General features: G+C 38.2%; 1 protein-coding gene across 2 annotated transcripts in view; it reads left to right on the plus strand.

Annotated features, from left to right (window-relative positions):
- Positions 1-22,222, plus strand: part of osbpl10b (oxysterol binding protein-like 10b) — a 69,511-nt gene that overhangs the window by 39,540 nt on the left and 7,749 nt on the right. For both annotated transcript variants that reach the window (XM_067448287.1, XM_067448288.1), the window contains 3 exons: positions 9,693-9,839; positions 14,605-15,088; positions 21,879-22,065. In XM_067448287.1, coding sequence (XP_067304388.1) covers positions 9,693-9,839; positions 14,605-15,088; positions 21,879-22,065 — 818 coding nt within the window. The remainder of the gene's footprint in view (positions 1-9,692; positions 9,840-14,604; positions 15,089-21,878; positions 22,066-22,222) is intronic.

Raw genomic sequence — 22,222 nt, forward strand, 5'->3', positions numbered from 1 at the left:
AGTCGAAAAGAAATTACGTTTTTTTTTAGGAAAACATTCCTGGATTTTTCTCCACATAACGGACTTCAATGGCAACCAACGGGTGAACGTCCAAATCGATGCAGTTTCAAAGCACTTCGGAGGACTTCAGACGCTCTGCACGATCCCAGCCGAGGAATAGGGTCTTATCTAACGAAACCCTCTGCCATTTAAAAAAACAAAAACAAAAAAAACATTTATATACTTTTTTTAACCTTAAATGCAAGACTTCTGTGTTGTTCTTCTGTTGGAAAGGCTGCGCGTGGAAGCATCGACCTAGTGGCGAAAAAATCCTCCAACTTAAAAAATTGTCTGGCATCGTTGTTTTGAATTTATTTTTGTGCAGGACGTTTGATTTAGCCTTTACACGTTCATTTTAACACTGGGATGTTGTTTCCCAGTTTCCACTGGGATGTACTTCCACTTACATCACGTAACCTTTACGGCATGATGACGTCACGTCATAAAGAAGAAGAACAACACTGAAGTCACGTATTTGAGGTTAAAAAGTATATAAATATTTTTTTTCTTTTGTTTTTAGAAAATGACCGATGGTTTCGCTAGATAAGACTCTATTCCTTGGCAGGGATCGTGTAGAACCCTCTGCAGTCCTTTGAAACTGCATTGATTTGGACCTTCAACCCGTTTGCCATTGAAATTATGTGGAGAAAAATCCTGGAATGGATTTAAAAAAAACTATTTATTTTCGACTGAAGAAATGAAGACATTAACATCTTTGATGAGATGGGGGTGGGAAAATGATCCGGAAGTATTTTTTTAAGTGAACTAATCCTTTAAATAATTGGCACCTACAGAATACGCAAAAGACAGGGTGAGGCCTGGTTGAACTTTATTTGGTAAGACAGTGTTTGTTCACCACGTTACCAAAACTCATTAATTTGGAGAGTGGTTTAAATTTATTTTAAACACTGTTCCTGAATATTATAAGTTATAACCCCATCATTGATCAGTGTGCTGCACATTTTACAGAGAACAGCTTCCAGAACCTAAAAGAGCTAAATGCAGGTTACGCACAAAAGCTTCTCCTGAAAAAGAGCAATCCCTGCTTTGACGGGACAATCTGTTATTTGTAGATGCTTTGTGGTGAACTTGTTTACTACCAATGATTATTGACGTTACTGTAGTATCAGAGCAGGGCCGAGTGTTGCGGGAGCTGAGCAAGGCCGCTGGAGCGATTGTTAATAAGATGAACACAACACACACCTCGTGAGCAGCGGGACTTTTATTATGCCACAGTCGCCGGTGCCATTTCTGCTTTTCTGTTTATGAGTATGAGGTAACGCAGCTACGTTTATCATATTAGATACATTTTGAGTGTGTTGAAAATGATGTTAGGACATTACTCTGTGCGTTCTTTCGGCAGCTGCTATGTCACTTGTTGCACACTGCAGTGAGAGTAAAGCGTTTCTGCAAAATAAGAAACCGAGGGTAACCCAGATAAGACGCAATTGACAGGCAACGCCCTCACACGTTTCCTTGGTTAAAAAGGCAATTTTCTCACGATTTACGAATAGTTGTAAACATTTGGGATATTGTAGGGATGGGCAAATAAAGCTCATGAAGCACTGATGCTTTCCCCTGACTGTTTGGAGAAAAGATTCGAAGCATCAGGAGTGTTAAAAACAGTGCCATCAGGTCAAATTTATAGCAGCCATAAACCCCAGTGCACAGCACCGTTGTTTTATCAATAAAGAACAAATAAAAGCCTAACAATGCTAAATGTTCAGTTTTCATAGTAAAGTGACATTTATAAAACAATAATAAAAATACCTAGAGTTGTTTATGGCAAGTAAATGATGCTTTTAATTCTTTTATGGTTTTTATACTGCTTATATGGCAGAATATATTATCATGTAGTACAGGCTATAGGCTTTAAAAAATATATATTAACAAATGGACTTTTCACTTTTTTTACGCATAGAGTAGTTCAAACGATTCCGTGCATTCACGTGACTGGAAAGAAAAAGAGGCTTCGGCTGAATCCAAAATTGCCCCCTATACCCTCAAATAGCGCACTATTTGAGGGGCGAGCCATTTGTAGTGGTGTCTGAAACCATAGTGGACGTTATTGAGTACACTCATTCAATCCCACAATGCACCGCAATAACGAGTATACAGCCGATGTACATTCAACGGCTGTCCGACTTCACGGACTCGTTTTCAATTCACTCCTTCAAGTGAATTGTATTAGTGGACTACAGTAGGGAATAGTGATTGAGGGTTTAGGGGGCGATTTCGGATTCAGCGTTCGTTTTTTCATTGATCATGCATTTCTCTGAAAACACTTTTTTTTTTTTTTTAAGTGTTTCGCCTTACAATATTTTTGGGGAATCCCTGATTTATATGTTGCTTTTGCATCCTTTTTCACATTGACATTTCTTTATCAATTGTAAACAAAAAGAGTGACTAATACAACATTTATAAGATCATGAAAGTGAAAACGTGCTTCCATAAAAGGTCTTCTTTTGTTTCATAGATTTAACAAAAAAGAAGAAAAAAAACTTCGCTTTTGGGTGAACTATCCCTTTAATATTTACAACAACTGTCCTTTCAGATGCATCATGTCCAGACATTTTATTTGTAATTAAAAAACTCGTCCAGTTTTGTTATAAGATCAGATTAGTTGACCAACTGCTGTAGTATAACATTTATAATACATTGATCTTGACCTAATCAGTGGCATATCTATTTAAAATGTGATTTTGTGGATATCCTACTTTCTAATTAAAGTATACTCATCAGAATGTAGGCCTATGATTACTTATTCTCCATGAGTTTGTGATATTGTAATTAATTTTGACAGACAGGGCCATGGGTCGATGGCGTAGCAACCCACCCGATGAGAATCGCCTGGCCGGTAGTTCAGCCGTAACGGTTTAAAATTCACGGGGATTGCTCAAGGATATAGGGAATACAACAAATGATTAGCCAAGCGATTTATTCAGCAGCCACCCCAGTGATTCTTCTTGTCTGAATGCAGAAACAGCAAGACATGCTGTAAAACAACAGTGCCGCTCGAGAGGTTATAAATCTTGGTTGTGTTCGGGGTTGGAGCGAGGGGACTTATCCTTTTTCACCGCTGGCCAAATGCCAAAGCGTTCGTCTTTTAATTGACAAATATGTACCGTTGCATGTGTTTGCCTGCAGATTGTTTTGCTCTGATGTGAAACAATACAATCTCTCGTGGCAGATTGCCTATTGTTTTCTTCATTAGAATGGTTGTACTTCTTCGTAATGACCAGTAGAGGAAGGCAGAGTGCAGAAAGATTACAGTGATTGAAGATTGCAAGTGAACCGCAGAGGAAAGCAGTCACGACTAGTGGTCACGACTGAATAAAGCTGTCTGGGAAGGAGGTGTAGTAGGTTTTGCGTAATGTACACACAGCATTTAACTGGTTCTTTTCTTAAGACAACATTTTTATTGGATTTTTGGACAACTGGGATTGAAATGAGGCTGTCAGCAGTCTCAACTCAGAAAGGAGAGAGGGAGAGAGAGATTTCAGTGTTCCCTGTCTGTTCATGGTCTGACAGCTCTCTCCTCTGTGCCGTCAGAGGAAAATAACGGCAGCCAAACTGCAGGGAACAGAAAAACAAAACTGAGCTGAGAGACATGGCCCATCAAGCATACATATCCCAGATGTTTGACAGGAGAGGCAGCGGTGCAAATCCTTGTTGAGATTCAAATTGGTGTGTGTATGGGTGTTTTGTGTCTCTCGGGTGAGGTGTGTGTGTGTGTGTGTGTGTGTGTGTGTGTGTGTGTGTGTGTGTGTGTGTGTGTGTGCGCTTGTGTGTGTGAGCAGAAGGCAAACATCTGTTCTCGTCACTGTTGGGGCAGAAAGGTAACACAACAGGGTGGGTTTGAATTTGTGTTCTTGGAAATGAGAGAGATTTTACAGCGGTCAGTTCACCAGACAAATTGTGCCACAGCTAAGACAGGTGTTAGCAGGGATAGACTCAAGTAATTTATCGATTTGGCTTATATTTTAATTCCAGTAGGTCTGATTTACAATGCAGGCATCCAAGAATCAGTTTTTTCTTTGTTGTTGTTAAAGCATTAAAGCATCAGTTAACATGAACAATATATTTTTACAGCATTTTTAACCTTTGTTCATGTTAGTTTACAGTGCATTAATGTTGATATACAACTTTTGATTTTTGTTTAAAAATGTATTAGCACATTAGTAAATGTTGAGATTAACATTTAAGATTAAATGTTGAAGTATTGTTCATTGTTTGTTCATGTAACTAATGTAGTTAATTATTGTTAACAAACAAAACTCATTGTAAAGTGTAGATTTTTTTAAATATCCAAATGCGCTTTTTAATCATTTTTAATAATTGACTTATATTACAAGTATTATATTACAAGAAATATTACAAGTAAATATCATTGTAATATTTAGCTACTTTTGTGAATAATTCTTTACTACACTAAATTATTTTATTAAATATATTATTACAATTTATTTTGATCATTTAATGTATATTAATAATATTATAATATTTAAAATTTGAAAAAGTATTATTATTATTATCAATGTGATATAAAATAATATGTAATAAAGTATTAAAATGTAGCTTGTAGTTTACTTTAAGAATTTTTTTAAATGATGATGATTTTTATTATTTTATCAATGTAATGTAAACTAATATTATAATATTTTGAAATTAGAAAAGTAATTATTATTAACAATTATTATTATAAATATAATTTCTCAGTGTAAATTAATATTGTTATAATATATAAAAATGTAAAATGTAGTTTGTAGTTTATTTATTTTTTTATTTTTTACATTATTATAATTATTTGTACACCAGTTTAATGCTACTATATATACATTATTGTGTAAGACTGTCCTTGTATCCCTCCTGCGATTTGTTTGTTTCTCCAGACAGTTGTACTGTTATTTTAATTCAAAGTGGTAGAGCTCATTAAAGGCTCTTTGTCTTAGCAGTGAGATTTCATCCTGTTCTCAGTGCGTAGGCACTCCCGTTAACGGCGTCCCTGAAGACAGCGTGCTGCCGCTGATTATTAATTCATGAAGGTGGTGCTGTTTTAAAACACTGCTTTCCCATAACCCTGTGCTGTTTTCTCAGGAGCTCTAGCATGATGTCAGGTCACCTGACCAAAGTCAGCTGATTTTTAGGATCGGGCCCTGAAAAGGAATGTTTCCTATGAGTGATTTTTATAATTTTAAAGTCTAAGGTTTCCCAATGCTTTTGATCCCCACTGTATTTCATCTAGAGTGTATAATAGAGCTAATTGTATTCTGTATAAAAAGCATCTCTGTATGATAAGACGAAGCCTGGAGCCAGAGCTGTAGTTTGAGTTGTGTTTGTGAACTATTTTCTCTGCTGTTCATTAAATGCTCAAGACACGGCAGAGTATAATCTGAGATCATACCAATGGCCAATGTGAATTCTATAGTCCACACTTAATCCTCTGACTAGGGGATTTTCTCATTTTCTCTTTCCTTTCTCTCTCTCTGCTGCTTATCACACACTGACAATACTGATGTTAGTATTTCTGCAGTATGAATCAGGACTGATTCTAAGATTTGAGTCCTAAAATTTAAACTTTAACCTTTTTGGCTTACTTTGTTTTATTACTATTAAGGCGTTTTTAGGGGGAAAATGCAAACTTTAAATTTTCTGAGATTATATGTGGCCATCATATAATGAGATCTTGTAACCTTGTATCATACTTTTGAATCACTTGCCGTTGAAGCAGTGTTCTAGTGTTTTCATTATGAACCTAGTCATGCACACACACACTAGGTTCAGAAGGTTCCTGGAGTCATGTGCAGATCAGACCATGTCATGGGACCTCATGGGGATTAAACACATCATCTAAAATTACACGGCACACATCACAATCTGAAACATACTGAACTAACATCATGGCAAACTACCATAATATATACGCTACCATTCAAAAGTTTGTGGTCAGTGAGCCTTTTTTCTTCTTTCTTTCTTTATATTTTTGCAATAAAGATTTTCAAAGCATCTTTACAGTGATAATAGGAAATGAATGGAAGAGAGATTGTTTTGACTGTACAGCAACTCTAGAAAAAAGTTATCGTCCAGCTAAAGTAGGTGTTTGATTGATTCATTTCCGTTGTAAAAATCATTTGTTATTTACTCTGCGGCCACTTACGACACTCGCGGGCAGATTAAATTTGCTGCCGCTAGGGTGCGTCTAGATTTCTAGGCTACCTTTAAAGTACTAATATGTACCATTTAGGGGTGAGTTAGGTACAAAGATGTACCTTTTCACTTTTGTACCTTACCTTTTTTTTTGAGAGTGTATAACTTGAAGTGACTGGACACTCTAAATAATTATACCCCCACTTTGAAACTGCAAAAGTCTTTAGTCAGACTGAAATTGTACATAATTTTTCCAACAAGTCAAGCTAACTGCAACTGGTTGTATCATGGGGGTGGGGCAGAGGTGAAATTGGTGTAAGCGCGCTATGAAAGTGAACGTGTTGGGAGTTCCTCTGACAATATGAGTCTCAATTGTAACCAGTAATGATTTCCATCTATCCCATCTGTAATGTCTCTATTCTCCATGGTCCTGAGCAAATAAAGCTTGTGAAGTTTAACTTAGCTGTATTTAAACAAGCGATCTCTCTCTCTCTCTCTCTCTCTCTCTCTCTCTCTCTCTCTCTCTCTCTCTCTCTCTCTCTCTCTCTCTCTCTCTCTCTCTCTCTCTCTCTCTCTCTCTCTCTCTCTCTCTCTCTCTCTCTCTCTCTCTCTCTTCTTACACACACACACACACACACATACACAGAGAGAGAGAGAGAGAGAGGGAGAGTAAAGGCTGGCAAAGTGGGAGGGAGCAGCGCTTCCTCAGCTCGGGGACAGCTGGGCAGCAAGATAAGAGTGTCAGAGTTTGTGAGAGATCGTGAAAGAGAGAGTTTTTTTGGATACCACCACAGTGAAACTATGAGATGAACACCCAAGAGCGTATTTCTGAACCAGCTCTGAAATGAATGTAAGTTTGAGTTCATTTTAATCCAGCATGGGCATTAAAAAGGGCAGCATGTTTATCCTGTTGGCGAGAGGGAGGGGTGACCCTTTGGGTAGTTGGAAACTTCATTCATTATTGTAATGTTTTCATATTGGTCCGGTCCTATTGTGTGCCAGTTTTTTTGCCTATGAAGGCTCCCAGAGGGAAATATCCTTGCTCTGAGTCAGAGGTTGCTTTTTAATAGCTTAGGACACACAATGTGTTCTTTAGAATATGAGCTGTATAAAGTATATGTATATAGGAGAAATTTAGAAACACTTGTCTTAAGAGACCCTTTTCAACAGAGTTTATTAAAGTAGCAATGCTTCCATATTTGTTTTTGGGACAGTTTGATGATAAATACTTAGAGAATAGTTCATATTAAAATCTCTTGATTTTGATCGCAGAATTTTGGTATATGGGTAAATCTGAGCACAGTTTGAGACATTCGGTCTATTATGAAACTTTAAAGGAGATGCGTGAGATTCCTCCATTTTCTTCATTCAATCTCATTGATTTCTAGAAGAAACCTCCAAGTAATATGCACTCTGTGTATTTAAATTAACAAGTTTCTGCACCCAACTTTTTGCTAAAACAGTCCAACAAAACAAAACCACCCAACTGAGCCTCCACAGAGAAAGGACAAATTGTTTTGATTGTCCTTGATCCTTTACAGATCACAAGGACAGTAGGATGTAACACAGAGTTGATTGAACAACATGCCAGCATGGAACATTGTATTCAGTATTGATGATGCATTTGTGTGTATAGATTTGTGGACGCGTGACCTTGCGTGTGACCTTATTCGCATGTGTTTATTTAATCATATCTATGATGTCATAGAGGGAAGGGAAAAGTGCTCTGCTCTTGTTCTATGAAATATTCAGGTGGATCCGCTGCAGCTCGAAATGAGGGCGTTCCATCCGGCATGATGAGCTACCATACTTTTTCTGGGAACACAATATTCCCTTTTTACCATCATTAGAGAACACAAAGGGAAGGGGGAAAAAAGATGATAAATGGTTTGCAAGAGAATCTAATAAAATCTAGCCATAACGCCACAGGCAATGGTATGTGCCCAGTCGTAAGTGTTACCTCGGGGATTACGGCTAGTCCACAAAACTCTACTGTTTTACTTACAGTCTAATCATATCGTAACCCATTTAGATCCCATCTGCTGCCCCTCACTTACATTTGTGTGCCTTGGAAATGAAAAAAAAAAAAAAAACAGTGATCCACTGAGAGAGGATCATGTGATCTGCTCGGCTCATCTGTCAACACTATCTACGTGGTGCCCTTAGAGGAAGGTTTTTTTTTTTTTGTACTTCCCATGATGCTTTGGGGCAGGCGCTTCTGGACCACTTCTTTACATTATGCATTAGAAACAATTTAACATTTTTGCATGAGCGATTGCAGGAGGTACCAACTGCATTAGCCACCCAGTTGCCTTGCAAGCAAAGAGCATCTGCCATTGAGAGAGAGAGAGAGAGAGAGAGAGAGAGAGAGAGAGAGAGAGAGAGAGAGAGAGAGAGAGAGAGAGAGAGAGAGAATGATTTACTATAATATTTTTTATAAACATATTTTTTTCAACAATTTTACATGCAAATACAGGCAAACTAAATATAATGACTACTAATTTTTTTTTTTTTTTAATCCACCATGTTGTCTCTTTAGTTCTCTCTTTTTTATTTCTGTAGTTAAAGGAGTATTGAAAGCTATTTTTTTAAGAAGAAGAAAAAAACAACTTCCTTCAAAAGTCAGTATTGTCAATTGTCAAAATTGTCTGTGGTGACTGACATCCTGGTATGGAAGCACTTTTTTGCCAAAAAAAAAAAAAAAATCATGCTTTGGTAAATCCTAATAATGAGAGAACTGTAAAAAGGCAAAACTTTTTGACTTAGTATCTAATATTTTCGAATAAGAAATATTTAAGATCATTAAGAATAAGGCCATGTTTACACAGCAGCAGAATATGGTTGTCAATACTGTACTTTAGTCATTAATATGTTTATGGGAGTGACATCAACCACATTCTATAACCAAACTCACACCCGTAATATTTCCAGACTCACAACTGCATTTCTTGTTAAACCTGAGCTGTGTGTCATCTGAAGGTTTTCGATACAGTCACTGTACACCACCGGAGCTGTTCCCGTCAGTTTTTGTTGTACGCCTGAATCAAATGCTCTGCTCTTCAGCCAGAAATAAATTCTGCTGTCACTTATTGAAAATTTGACGGATGAAGCGCAATTGGACTCTTGTCGAATCAAAAGTGATAAGGCTTTTCAGTTTTATGAAACATCACCATCTTGGATATTACTTTGGTCCCTGTCGCTGTGGTTACTGGTAAGAGAATACAGGCTCTACTCCCATTGCTGTTGCACATTCATACAGACTGCTACTCTAAGTTGCTGTCTGAACGGGACATTTCGAGACTTGTAAGTAACTGCATTTGTCAATCCCAAAAACTGACAGTGTGAACGTAGCCTTAGTATCTCATTTACCTTGGTTGGTAGATATGGGGTTTCATAGCATGCCACAGATGTGGCGCACAGAAATTTGGTTTTAAATATATATTTAATAGTAAATCAGAAGTGATCTTTGTTCAGTAACTTTTGTAAATTGTCTGTGTGATCTGCAGAACTCCAGCCCAGAATCGGTGGACTCCAGCGAGGAGATCACAGACACAGACGATAATGAGGAGGAAGACCTCGGAGTCTTGGATGACCAGAGGAGCATCATCCTCCATCTGCTCTCTCAACTCAAACTGGGCATGGACCTCACACGGGTACACACACACACACACACACACACACACACAAACACGAATTGTTTGCTATCTTCGTGGGGACTCTATTGATGCTTTTTATACGCTTTTTATACTGTGCAAACTGTATATTATATAAAATGGTAAATGGACTGCATTTATATATAGCGTATTCAACAGACCCATGGCCACCTCAGGGCTTTACATATTGCCTCACATTCAGCCATTCATTGACCAGCACTGGGGTCAAGACATGCAAAGCACCATCCAGCTCATTAGTAGCAGCTGGGGCTAGGTGTCTTGCTCACTGATACTTGGTCAGGTGAATGACCAAACATTAACCACTGAGCCACTGGCATCCCAATATATCCCCCTATACTAACCCTAGCCTTAAACCTACTCATCACACAAAACTTTTTGCATTTTTACTTTTTCAAAAAACTAATTCTGTGTGATTTATAAGCTTGCGTCATCCAGGGGACCTCAATTTAGGTCCCCACGGTGACACGAGTCTCCATGAGTCAGTGTGCATTCAGGTTGAAGTCCCCCCATACACACACACAAAAACACTTGCTGTCCCACCCAAACTAATCATCAAATAATGATGCTGAAAGAATTCGGCCATTCCCTACTTCCCTACATCATTCTTCCTTTTCACATACAAACAGGAACCACTCAAGGCTATTTATCTGCTCTCAATCTCAGGGAACAAAGGGTGGGTTTCCCATTTTTTTATAATTTGGACATTTTGGCAAACACTCACAATGTGTGCCATAAACACAGATATTTGGAATATTTTGGAATACACAATGAATTAATGTGCCAGTAAAATGTATATAATTTATACCAATATAATTGTTATATTTGTATGATATAGTATTTGCTTTTTTTTTAGTTCTTTTGATCTAGTTTTAAGAAATGATAAATGAAAAGGTATCCAGTTAATCACAATTAAATATATTGACAGATCTAAAATAAAGTAGATTTCTTTTATTTTAACAAATGCTAAATGTTCAGTATAATCTGCTGTATTGTAAATATAAAAATAATAAAAGTGTTTGGTATGTCTTTATTTAGAAATAAATAAGTTTTAGACAGTGCTCAGGTGATCTAGTTGTGGATAACTGGATAAACTCATTTTCACCCTCTTATAATTCTTTCTATGTTTTGTAGTCTTGCATGGAGATTGTCCAGTCTCGGACACAGATTGAGAACATACCTGTCAAGGTTATGTTCTATTTTGTGCTCCCAGTTCCTGTGGTCATTTCCTGTCTTCCTTAATTGACCAAGGCTGTGTCCGAAATCGATCTCTTTAGTATTCTGGTGTATTATTAAAAGACGAATTCTTGGAATTTGACATTCTCCTTCATTTGATTAAACCACGCCGATACAGTACCATGCTACGTGCAAGGAATATTGTTAACATAATCACAGCTCAGTTTCGTAATTATACTTTACGTAATCAGTTAACAGGATACGTTATCTGATTTGATGTTCCTATTCGCCCTTGTGATTAGGAATCTAATGGACCGATTCAAGCGTGTCGTGAGGTGTCATGACATTATTCTAATTGCGATTCATCAGCCCCAGGAATGTCTCCGTGTTGGTTTTGATATATGTTTCCCTCTCTACTACCTACAGGGGTGTCTTTGTTTAGTCTCTCTGAAATAAACATTTCCTTCTGGGCTGGTGTTTATAGTTCATCAGGATTTGAGCAGTCATTTGGATAGCTCAGATGATGAAGTTCAGTGGTGTGTGTGTGTGTGTGTGTACTCTAGGCCTCAGGGGGAAGGGACGGATCATTAATCTATGGAGTCTGAATTTGTGTCACAAAGACAAGCATAGAGTTATTATATTATTTTTGAGCACCAGTAATAAGGTGTTTACTGACATCACATCACGGTGCATAGTTAAATAATATAAAATATTATTTCAGCAAAATTACAAGAACAATATGTTATCATTCTAATATCGTCACAGATGTGAGTGCCATAGGAAATCACAGCCATGATGGTAATATTTGAAAAACAGCATGATTGCAAGTATAATATTATTTTTATACAGAAGTAAAACATAAATAAAAATAGTATTGAGTAAATGTAGGCACAATATTGTGAGTTGCTTTGTATTGGATCCACTAAAAAAAACAGCTCAGAACAAATTCACAGCAGAGCTGTTATGTGACAGTAGAGGTGATTCATTCTTTAATGAGTCGACGTTTTGAAATGGTTGAGTGAATGATTCAGTGACTTGCTCAGAAAGAAAGGCTATGTCCGAAATTGCACACTTTATTAGTTGGTAATTAAGTTGGTAATTAAATTGAATAAGTAATACACCACGACTGCAAAATAAGTGTGTTCTGTATGAATGTGTGTAATATGAATATAATCTGGACAGGATACATTTGCCATGTTGTCATTATCATGTGACCTACCAACGTCAGGTGTGCTGTTTTATTCCCACTCACAAATCCTCTTCAGACATACTTTTGTCAGATACTGTTTTTCGCTTACTGTATAGTAGGGAAGCATGTGATTCAGTTGCAGCCAGACACTTGTTTCATTCATTAAATAATCCATGTTTTTGAGCGAATCATTTGAATGAGGGATCATAAAAATAAAAAAACACTCTCCCGCCGGAACTTGCCCACTCACTCGGACTGAGTGGCAAAAGAGCTGCTGCATGACTGGGTTTAATAGGAGAAACTGTGAGTAAAATGATTATCAGTTTAAACTAAAGGTTGGACTCGATATAAGTGTATCTTACGACTTACCAAAGATCCAGTGATCCATGGATATTGATATTTAGCCAGGAATCGTGTTTCCTGACATTTTATATGAGCCTGATTTCGACGCCGGGGAAATACATAAAGCAAATTTGTCTGTAAACGGTTTATTTAAATACAATATATACTGGGTACTGTATACTATATATAGTGGGTACGGAAAGTATTCAGACCCCAATACATTTTTCACTCTTTGTTATATTGCAGTCATTTGCTTAAATCATTTAAGTTCTTTTTTTTTTCTCTCATTAATGTACACACCACAACCCATATTGACAGAAAAACAGATTTGTTAAAGGGGTGGTTGCGTGTTTTTTTTCTAGGCTTGGTTTTGTTTATGGGGCGCAGTATAACGTCTTAATACTTCTTTTTTTTTTTAAAAAAAGCTGTATTTTTCTTATATTTGACCTTTATTCCACACCGCTGTCTCTGTCCTTTTAATGGCTTGTTTGCTTCAAGCCCATCTCTCTGAAAAACACAATGGTCTTAGATTGGTTAGCTGGCCAAATGTAGGTTCCTGTATTTTTATTGGCTGAAGTGCCAAGCTCAGGTTATCCGGAAACGCCACGCCCCTTACCATTACAGGCAGAAGTCACATCTGGGGCAGTGTTTATGTTAATAGAAAGGAGCTATGATGTCACCAACCCTGGAAGAAGCTCGTTGTAGTCCAAACCGGCCGTATTTGTAGGAAATAAACTGCCGTAACTTTAAAAGACAATATCTCCGTTTGCATTGAACTTTCAGCGCTGTAAGATTTGCAGATGTTGTTAATGCTCAAGCAGCAGCATTACACACTAATTAAAGTTAAAAAAGTGAAATCGCATGCAACCACCCCTTTAACATTTTTGCAGATTTATTAAAAAAGAGAAACACTGAGATATCACATGGTCCTAAGTATTCAGACTCTTATGTCAGTATTTAGTAGAAGCACCCTTTTGATCTAATACAGCCATGAGTCTTTTTGGGAAAGATGCAATAAGTTTTTCACACCTGGATTTGGGGATCCTCTGACATTCCTCCTTGCAGATCCTCTCCAGTTCTGTCAGGTTGGATGGTAAATGTTGGTGGACAGCCATTTTTCAGGTCTCTCCAGAGATGCTCAATTGGGTTTAAGTCAGGGCTCTGGCTGGGCCAATCAAGAACAGTCACTGAGTTGTTGTGAAGCCACTCCTTTTTTATTTTAGCTGTGTTCTTAGGGTCATTGATTTGTTGGAAGGTGAACCTTTGGACCAGTCTGAGGTCTTGAGCACTCTGAAGAAGATTTTCATCCAGGATATCCTTGAACTTGGTCGCATTCACCTTTCCCTCGATTGCAACCAGTCGCCCTGTCCCCGCAGCTGAAAAACACCCCCACAGCATAATGCTTCCACCACCATGCTTCACTGTTGAGACTGTGTGTGTGTGTGTATTGAACAGGTGATGAGCAGTGCCTGGTTTTCTCCACACATACCGCTTAGAATTAAGGCCAAAAAGTTCTATCTTGGTCTCATCAGACCAGAGAATCTTATTTCTCGTCACCATCTTGAAAATTATGACTGCAAATCCATGTTTTGCTGCCTGAGTTCAGTTGTTTATGTGAATTGGAACGATTCGTGTGCTTCTCTTTGCTTGTTAAATATATTTGTAGTCAATCTCAAAGCTCTTTTCTGGTTTAGCTGTGTTTTGAGTGTTTTTTGAGGCATTCACACTGAAAACCAATGCCACTCAGTGTTTTTGCCACTCAGTTGGCGTAAACGCAGTTACTCAGGCCGACAGTGACATCACATGCATGCCCTCTATCACCACCTACTGGTGAAATTACGGTAATTTATGAATTGATGAATATATAGAGTGATACAAATAATATAATACATTTTTGTGATTCAATTGATACAAAATGCATTCAGGGACCACATTCAGCAAAATTCGTGAACTCTTTCCCACTCATTTTGAAATACCATCAAAACTATATGTACTACAGATTGGTCAGATAATTGTAGGCTTATATCTTTTTGTTTTTAGGTGGTGCTACCCACGTTTATACTAGAGAAGCGCTCCCTTTTGGAGATGTATGCCAATTTCATGGCCCATCCGGATGTGTTTTTGGCCATCACATCTGGCGTGACACCAGAGGAGCGCATGATCCGGTTTGTGGAATACTACCTGACCGCTTTCCATGAGGGTCGTAAAGGTGCTGTGGCCAAGAAGCCTTACAACCCTATTCTGGGGGAGAGCTTCCACTGCACATGGGACGTACCACGAGACAAAGTGCGGCCCCTCAGGACTACCAGCTCAAGCCCAGCATCTGCTCATTCCGCCCAGACCACCTCCAATGAGGGGTTAGAATCTTACCGGCTACGCTTCGTGGCTGAACAGGTGTCCCACCACCCCCCGGTCTCTGGATTTTACTGCGAGTGCAAAGAGCGCCGGACATGCGTCAACACTCATGTTTGGACAAAAAGCAAGTTCATGGGCATGTCCATAGGAGTGTCAATGGTTGGAGAGGGTGAGTTTGTCATTTGTCTTATGTTCATAGTTTTTACAAATAATTTATTTAGACAAAATAGGATACTTTAAATATTGGTAATTTACTGTTGATCAGCCATAACATGAAAAAATGATAGTCTTATAGGTATCAACCAGTATTAACATCTTAAGAAATACGCATAAAATCTAAATTGTGCAACATGGCAGGGCTACATAGTGCAATGAGAATTCAGTTCACCCAGTTCAAGATCTTAATACGAGTCTTTGTTTTCACTCTAAACAAAAAAAAAAAAAAAACGAATATAGTTTCTTAGAAGTATTTATTTATTCATAAAGTTGTGTTTTGTTTATGGCAATCATTTGTCTGTTGGGATCATTGAGTTCTGTTCATTACTGTTTGATTAAAGCCTGAGGGTTTGCTCATTCAGGCAGAACTGTTTTTCCTCCGTCCCCTCAGATGCATCTCCAAACAGCATACTGTTTCCAGATCAGCTGATTATGGTTAGATTGGTGTCCGCCTCAGGGCCTGTGATATTTACTGGTGCTTATATCACAACTCCATCTGTCTCCCGGAGTTAACAACAGAAATATACTGCTGTTTGAAAAACTCTCCCCTTGGTGTTTCACTTCACTTACTCTGATCTGTTTCACTCTGATCCCAAAACTGTTGAGCCAAATCAAGGTATCTTAATTAAATGAAGGCTTTTGGAACGGCCTTTGTGCCAACAATTTTGACCGTCTCTTTGAGCATTTTAATGAATAAATAAATACATATAAGAAAATATATTAGCATTTCTCTTTTCTAGAAATGTTTTGTTTAGTATGAAAACAGAGGCAAAGGGAGCATTTTAGGGCATTGTTGGCACGAAGTCCGTTCCAAAATTCTGCCTTAATTTAATTAAGATACCTTGTTTTGGCCATGTTCTACATGGAGAATGAAGCCAGTTAAATCTTGTTTATAAAATACACTTAAAGAACATAGCCATAAAAAAAACGATCTCTTATTCTCTCTAGTTTGTGTTTATTTGTGTTTATCAAATATATAGCAATATTGTAAAATATTATCACCGCTTAAAATTTTTCTTTTTTAATATGTTTTAACATTTATGTGTGTGATGGCAAAGCGGAATTTTTAGCATCATTACTCCACACTGTGTCCCGTCCCGTCATAATAAAAGTCCCGGTATTCGCGAGGCGGGTATTTGTTTAACAATCGCTCCAGCAGCTGTGCTCAGGTCCATAACACTCGGTCCTGCTCTGCTTTAGACTACAGTAACGTTAATAACCGCATGCATGAATGTGATTTCTGCCCGAGTCCTATTTTTCACCGGCTGTGATGAGAAGACCACATCTCCCAAAATGCTGCTCTCACACTTTGCGTCATCAAACTACGATTTGTTTTGAATAGGCGCCCTCCAGTGGACGGAAAGCTGCATAGTGCACCTTTAATGAATAGTATATTTAAAAGAACAAGAGAGAACATTTAATTGAAATAAACATTTTATGACCTAAAAAAGCTCTCAAAAGTGCAATGAAGTGGATGATCATGCAGGATGAAGGTAGCATTTGGTGTGGACTCTTCTGTAATTAGGACACCATTAATTAATTAGAAGACGGCTAGCACTAATCCCCCAGAGTAATGTCCACATGTGTTAATTGGAGCAGCAGGAAGTTTAGAGGAATTTAAAGGATACTTTACCCAAAATGTAATTTACTTTCTTATTATTTATCATCTTTTTTATTGTTTTAGTTTATTATAATAACTATAATAACTACAATAAAGGGTTAGTTCACCAAAAAATGAAAATTATTTAAATATTTACTCACCCTCATGTCGTTAGACACCCGTAAGACCTTTGTTCATCTTAGCAACACAAATGAAGATATTTTTGTTGAAAGCTAATGGCTGAGAAAGGCTTCAGAAAGGCATTCATTGGCATTCAGTACATTCCCACTCACAAGACCCATAAAGGCACTAAAGACATTGATACATAGTCCATATCACTACAGTGGCTGTACAATAATGTTACAATGCGACGAAAATAGTTTGTGCGCACAAAAATCTAAATAACGACTTTATCCACCAAATTATTTACGTGAATTCGACGCATGCGCGAGAATATGATTGTGGTGTGACAGGCAGCGGGGCGAGGGACCGCGAGAGCGGGCCGGTGATTAATGTTCACGAGTGCCAGCTGCGTGGCACACCGGTCTCGTCTCGCGGCCATGTGACGGGAGCATATAAGGAGGAGCAAGGGCTGCGGAAGACGAGAGAGGACCAGGCCTGGGGTTTATGTTATGTTTTGTTTTACGTGTTATTATGTGTTTGTGGGCAGTCGTCCGTGAGGGGCTGCCCACGTTTTATTTTGTGTGTTTGCGGGCAGTCGTCCGTGAGGGGCTGCCCGCGGTTTTACTTTCATTTTGTTTATTTATTTTGAATAAATGGTTTTGAACGTTCGCCGGTTCCCGCCTCCTTCCTTCCCATCTACGAACTGTAATACACAAACACATAATAACACGTAAAACAAAACATAACATAAAGCCCAGGCCTGGTCCTCTCTCGTCTTCCGCAGCCCTTGCTCCTCCTTATATGCTCCCGTCACATGGCCGCGAGACGAGACCGGTGTGCCACGCAGCTGGCACTCGTGAACATTAATCACCGGCCCGCTCTCGCGGTCCCTCGCCCCGCTGCCTGTCACACCACAATGATGCAGATCCGCCGTTCGAATACATGACCCGGAGGAACGCCGCTATTGTGTGAGTTCACGTCCGAGATCTACACGGAAGACAATAACTTGGCGGATAAAGTCATTATTTTGATTTTTTTACGCACAAAAACTATTTTCGTCGCATTGTAACATTATTGTACAGCCACTGTAGTGATATGGACTTTGTATCGATGTCTTTAGGGCCTTTATGGGTCTTGTGAGTGTGAATGTACTGAATGCCAATGAATGCCTTTCTGAAGCCTTTCTCAGCCATCAGCTTTCAACAAAAATATCTTCATTCATGTTCCGAAGATGAACGAAGATCTTACGAGTGTCCAGCGACATGAGGGTGAGTAATTAATTAAATAATTTTCATTTTTGGGTGAACTAACCCTTTAATTTTTAACTAACATAAACTAACAATGAACTCATATATATATATATATATATATATATATATATATATATAATATAGCATTGTCTTTAGCAAACCTCAAATAAAGATTCAAACGGTTATGAATCAGCGGATTGATTCACGAATTTACATGATTTCAGCAGTTCCACTTACTGTTGTACGCGCGTTCACGAGAGACTGCCGTTCCAGCTACCGGTAATTAAAATTTTTGGGTGAACAATCTCTGTATTGGATGCTGTAGAAGTTTTGTTAATTGTTAGTTAATGTTTACTAAAGCAGTAAACTGATGTTAACAAATGGAACCTTATTATAAAGTGCTACAGATATAATTTTGTGTGTGTCTGTTTCACAGAAAAAAATTCACTGTTCTAAAAACCCATTTTAAAATTCTTCTGGAACCCATTATCAATCAACTTTCCAGGTTTGCCTTCAATTTGACATTGTGACTGTATTAAGGGTGCTTGAACGCCTTTAACACGGTGGATGTCCCTTCTGCTAAACAGCCTTGTCGGCTTCATCAAATGTAGTTTCCTTGCACGTCAGCACAGATGAATTCATCTGTCCTGGGACTGTACTGAGATCATCAGAGAAGCTCTGGTCTCAGCATTATTACAAGGAACTGCTCTGGCAGCGCAGCTTCGGGCGCAACACGCTTGACCCTTCTGGAGCAGAGAGCCAGAGCCAGAGCCAGGCAGCTGAACTGCACCCGCCCCCCTTCAGCCCTCTTGTCTCTGGGAAACAGATGTGCTGTTGTCAGACCTGGCTAAAAGCCCACAGAGATTTTGCCAGTAGACAGCTGTCCATTATGTAACTAGAATAAAAAATAGGCCAGGCCCGCTGAGAGAGCTGCTGTGAACATGCTCGCACTGTTCAGGTTTTACCTGAGTTATACAGATAGATGACACAAATAATCATTTTAATTAATACCTTCCAACTGTAGCTTGAGGTTTGCATCATATTATAGGCTAGGTTTCACAGACAGGGTTTAGATTAAACCAGGATCAGGCCCTATTTAAGTGGCTTTTATAAATATGCCTTTATAAATCCTGAGACAAAACAATGGCACTGACATATTTTAAGATCAAACATGCATTTTAGTCTGGGATTAGCTTTAACCCTGTCTGTGAAACCATGGAATAATGTATTTAAATCTAAGTAGACCATGAAACTAATATAGAAAGTCATCCGGATCCTGATCATCCAAATCTGTCATCCTGATGACTGATAAATCTGAAGAGGTTAAAATACAGGGCACTGGACTATACAGAAGAGTTGATAGTGGAAATGAATTACTGAAGGAATTCTAAAGATTCACTAATATAATTTGGAATCACTTCTAATACTCTCAGTGGTTTTCAACTAGTCTTGCTTAAGGACCCAGTCCCAGATTTTAAGGTGACTCAACACAGTGGCAGAATTATCCTTCATACAAAGGTAAACAAAAATGTACTTAAAATATATTACATAGTGAACTGTTATGGTTACCTTTTCATGTAATTAAAAAAAAAAAAATGTTTTGATGTGGCTTCATTATCCTCAAATTGAAAAGAAAATATGATTTTTTATTTTATTTTATTTTTTTACATTTAACCTCGTTTTTATGCCTGCTTTCCATAACCAAGTATTTTAATATTATTTATATACATTTTTTTTATTTATTAATATTCATTATTATTATTATTATTATTATTATTTATTAATAAATTATATAGCTTACTTATTTGTTTTTATTATTTAAGTATTTATTTTTATCAATTTAAAATTAGTTATAGTAAGTTCTTCAACCTAAACTTATTTAAAGTTAATTAGTTGCCAGGGAAACATTTCAGTTTTGAATCTAATATGATTAGTTAGAAATAGTTTTAGTTAACAATACCAACATCCATATCTCCATTTCACAAAAAAAAATCTACTATAAGATCAGTGTTATCAGGTCTGTGTGACAAAGACAACTGACATACACTGACTGTATTGCAAAAATTATTGGGACACCCCTCCAAATCATTAAGTTCAGGTGTTCCAGTCACTTCCATGGCCACAGGTGTATAAAATCAAGCACCTAGGCATGCAGACTGCTTCTACAAACATCTGTGAAAGAATGGGTCACTCTCAGGAGCTCAGGGAATTCAAGCGTAGTACAGGGATAGATTGCCAGCTATGCAATAAGTCCATTTGTAAAATTTCCTTACTACTAAATATTCTATGGACAAATGTTAGTGGTATTATAAGAGAGTAGAAGCAATTGGTAACAACAGCAACCCAGCCACAAAGTGGTAGGCCACGTAAATCTCAGAGTGGGGTCAGTGCATGCTGAGGTGCTGAGATGTGTTGTCTGGATTGACAAATCATGCTTTTCTGTCTGGCAATCCAATGGACGAGTGACGAGTCTGGGTTTGCTAGTTGCCAGGAGAATGGTACTTGCCTGACTGCATTGTGCCAAGTGTAAAGTTTGGTGGAGGAGGGATTATGGTGTGCGGTTGTTTTTCACGAGTTGGGCTTGGCCCCTTAGTTCCAGTGAAAGCAACAATTGGGAACCGTTTGGAGATGGCCCCTCCCTATTCCAACATGACTCTGCACCAGTGCACAAAGCAAGGTCCGAAAAGACATGGATGAGCGACTTTGGTATGGAGGAACTTGACTGGCCTGCACAGAGTCCTGACCTCAACACGATAGAACACCTTTGGGATGAATTAGAGCAGAGATTCTCGTCCAATATCAGTGCCTGACAGCACAAAACCGGTTCTAGAAGAATGGCCAAAAATTCCCATAAACACACTCCTAAACCTTGTGGAAATCTTTCCCAGAAGAGTTGAAGCTGTAAAAGCTGCAAAGGGTGGGCCAACTCCATATTAAACCCTACGGATTAAGAATGGGATGTCATTAAAGTTCACGTGCATGTAAAGGCAGGTTTCCCAAAACTTCTAGCAAAAATGTATTTTAGTGTCCATTTTATGTCTTCATATTTTTTTCAGTTTTATGTTTACTGTATAATTGTAAAGTTTATAAAACAGCAAGTTTCCAACCACTACAAAAAACACTGAAATAAATATTTGTAGAAGTTTACCCAGTAGTATTTTATTCTCTTGTTTAGAGAATTCTTAGAGGACTCTCATTTGATTCCTATAGGATTGGTTGCTGGTTCTGTTGTTTGACTGGTTTGGAATTTAATCAAATTATGGACAGATTATGTGCTAGATGAAACCAATAGACTGGCACAAACAGCCATAATACAACGATCACTGTTTGATCTGCTCATCATACATTTTAGTTTGATCATACCCTACCTAAATATCCAGTTTTACTTGCTTCTTGAATGTCTCCTGTGTGCATTAAACATGCAAGAGCAGGATCAATGTTAATCAGAATCCTGAAATGCATCAGTGTGCAATGCTTTAGCAATGGGCCATGGTTTGAATGAAGGCTTTTGGAACCGGAAGAAGTGCCTTGGATCTTTTTTCTATAAACACAAGTTTGAAACCCAACCAAAGAGCACCTTCTGGGAGTACTTAACAAAGGTCCTTCTAGCAAAGCAGTGCTCCAAGATTTTTTCCTTGATCTGTTAATCAGAATTCTGTTTGCTTTGTATGGAGTTGAGCTGAAACTGCGCTCTATACTCTTACTACAGTTCCTGGTGAGTCTGTGAACAGAGTGTGACTTGTGTCATGTGTGTGTTTTTTTTATGTTAGGAGTGTTACATCTCTTGGAGCATGACGAGGAGTATGTGTTCACGCTGCCCTCTGCCTACGCCCGCTCCATCCTGACAGTGCCCTGGGTGGAGCTGGGTGGGAAAGTTTCCATCTGTTGTGCCAAAAGCGGATACTCTGCCACCGTCACGTTCCACACCAAACCCTTCTATGGAGGGAAAGTTCACAGGTGAGCGTGAAGAAGCTTATTTTGTAACACTTTAGAATAATGATCATTAGTTAACATTAGTTAACTAAATTAGTTATTGACATTAGTTGATGTCAAGCTTAAAGCACCATGGCAGAGCATTAAAGTCGTTTAGTCGACTAGTTGTTGCAAACCCTAG

This window comes from Pseudorasbora parva, chromosome 7 (genome assembly GCF_024679245.1).
Source record: "Pseudorasbora parva isolate DD20220531a chromosome 7, ASM2467924v1, whole genome shotgun sequence".
Lineage (NCBI taxonomy): Eukaryota > Metazoa > Chordata > Actinopteri > Cypriniformes > Gobionidae > Pseudorasbora > Pseudorasbora parva.